This window comes from Monopterus albus, unplaced genomic scaffold (genome assembly GCF_001952655.1).
Source record: "Monopterus albus unplaced genomic scaffold, M_albus_1.0 scaffold22.1, whole genome shotgun sequence".
Classification (NCBI taxonomy): Eukaryota; Metazoa; Chordata; class Actinopteri; order Synbranchiformes; family Synbranchidae; genus Monopterus; species Monopterus albus.
The window spans coordinates 2,593,485-2,593,764 of NW_018127902.1; the positions used below are offsets into that span (position 1 = coordinate 2,593,485).

At 46.8% G+C, this 280-nt stretch overlaps 1 protein-coding gene across 1 annotated transcript in view; it reads right to left on the reverse strand.

The window, feature by feature from the left end:
- The window catches only part of LOC109956801 (SEC14-like protein 1), a 31,924-nt gene that overhangs the window by 11,204 nt on the left and 20,440 nt on the right, over positions 1-280 (reverse strand). The window contains 1 exon segment of the mRNA XM_020594152.1: positions 200-276. Within this exon segment, the coding sequence (XP_020449808.1) occupies positions 200-276 (77 nt within the window).

The window sequence follows — 280 nt, forward strand, 5'->3', positions numbered from 1 at the left end:
CTGCTGAACAACAGCTTTACAGAACATGTGAGTGTGTCTGGTTGTGCGGGTAAGTGACTGTAAAACTCATTTGGTTAAGCATGTCAAACAGCCAGAGTCAAGGTCTGATTTCCCTCTGGGGCCACCTGTAATTAAAGCACACACTGTCGTATGGACAAGAGCTCACACTTGATGGAATAGCAGTGTGCATGTGACTGACCGAATAGCAGCAGATCTCATGGATGATGACCCTGTTGGAGAAGGTCTCATTGTGTGACTCAATGTGCAGAGTCCTCTCTGT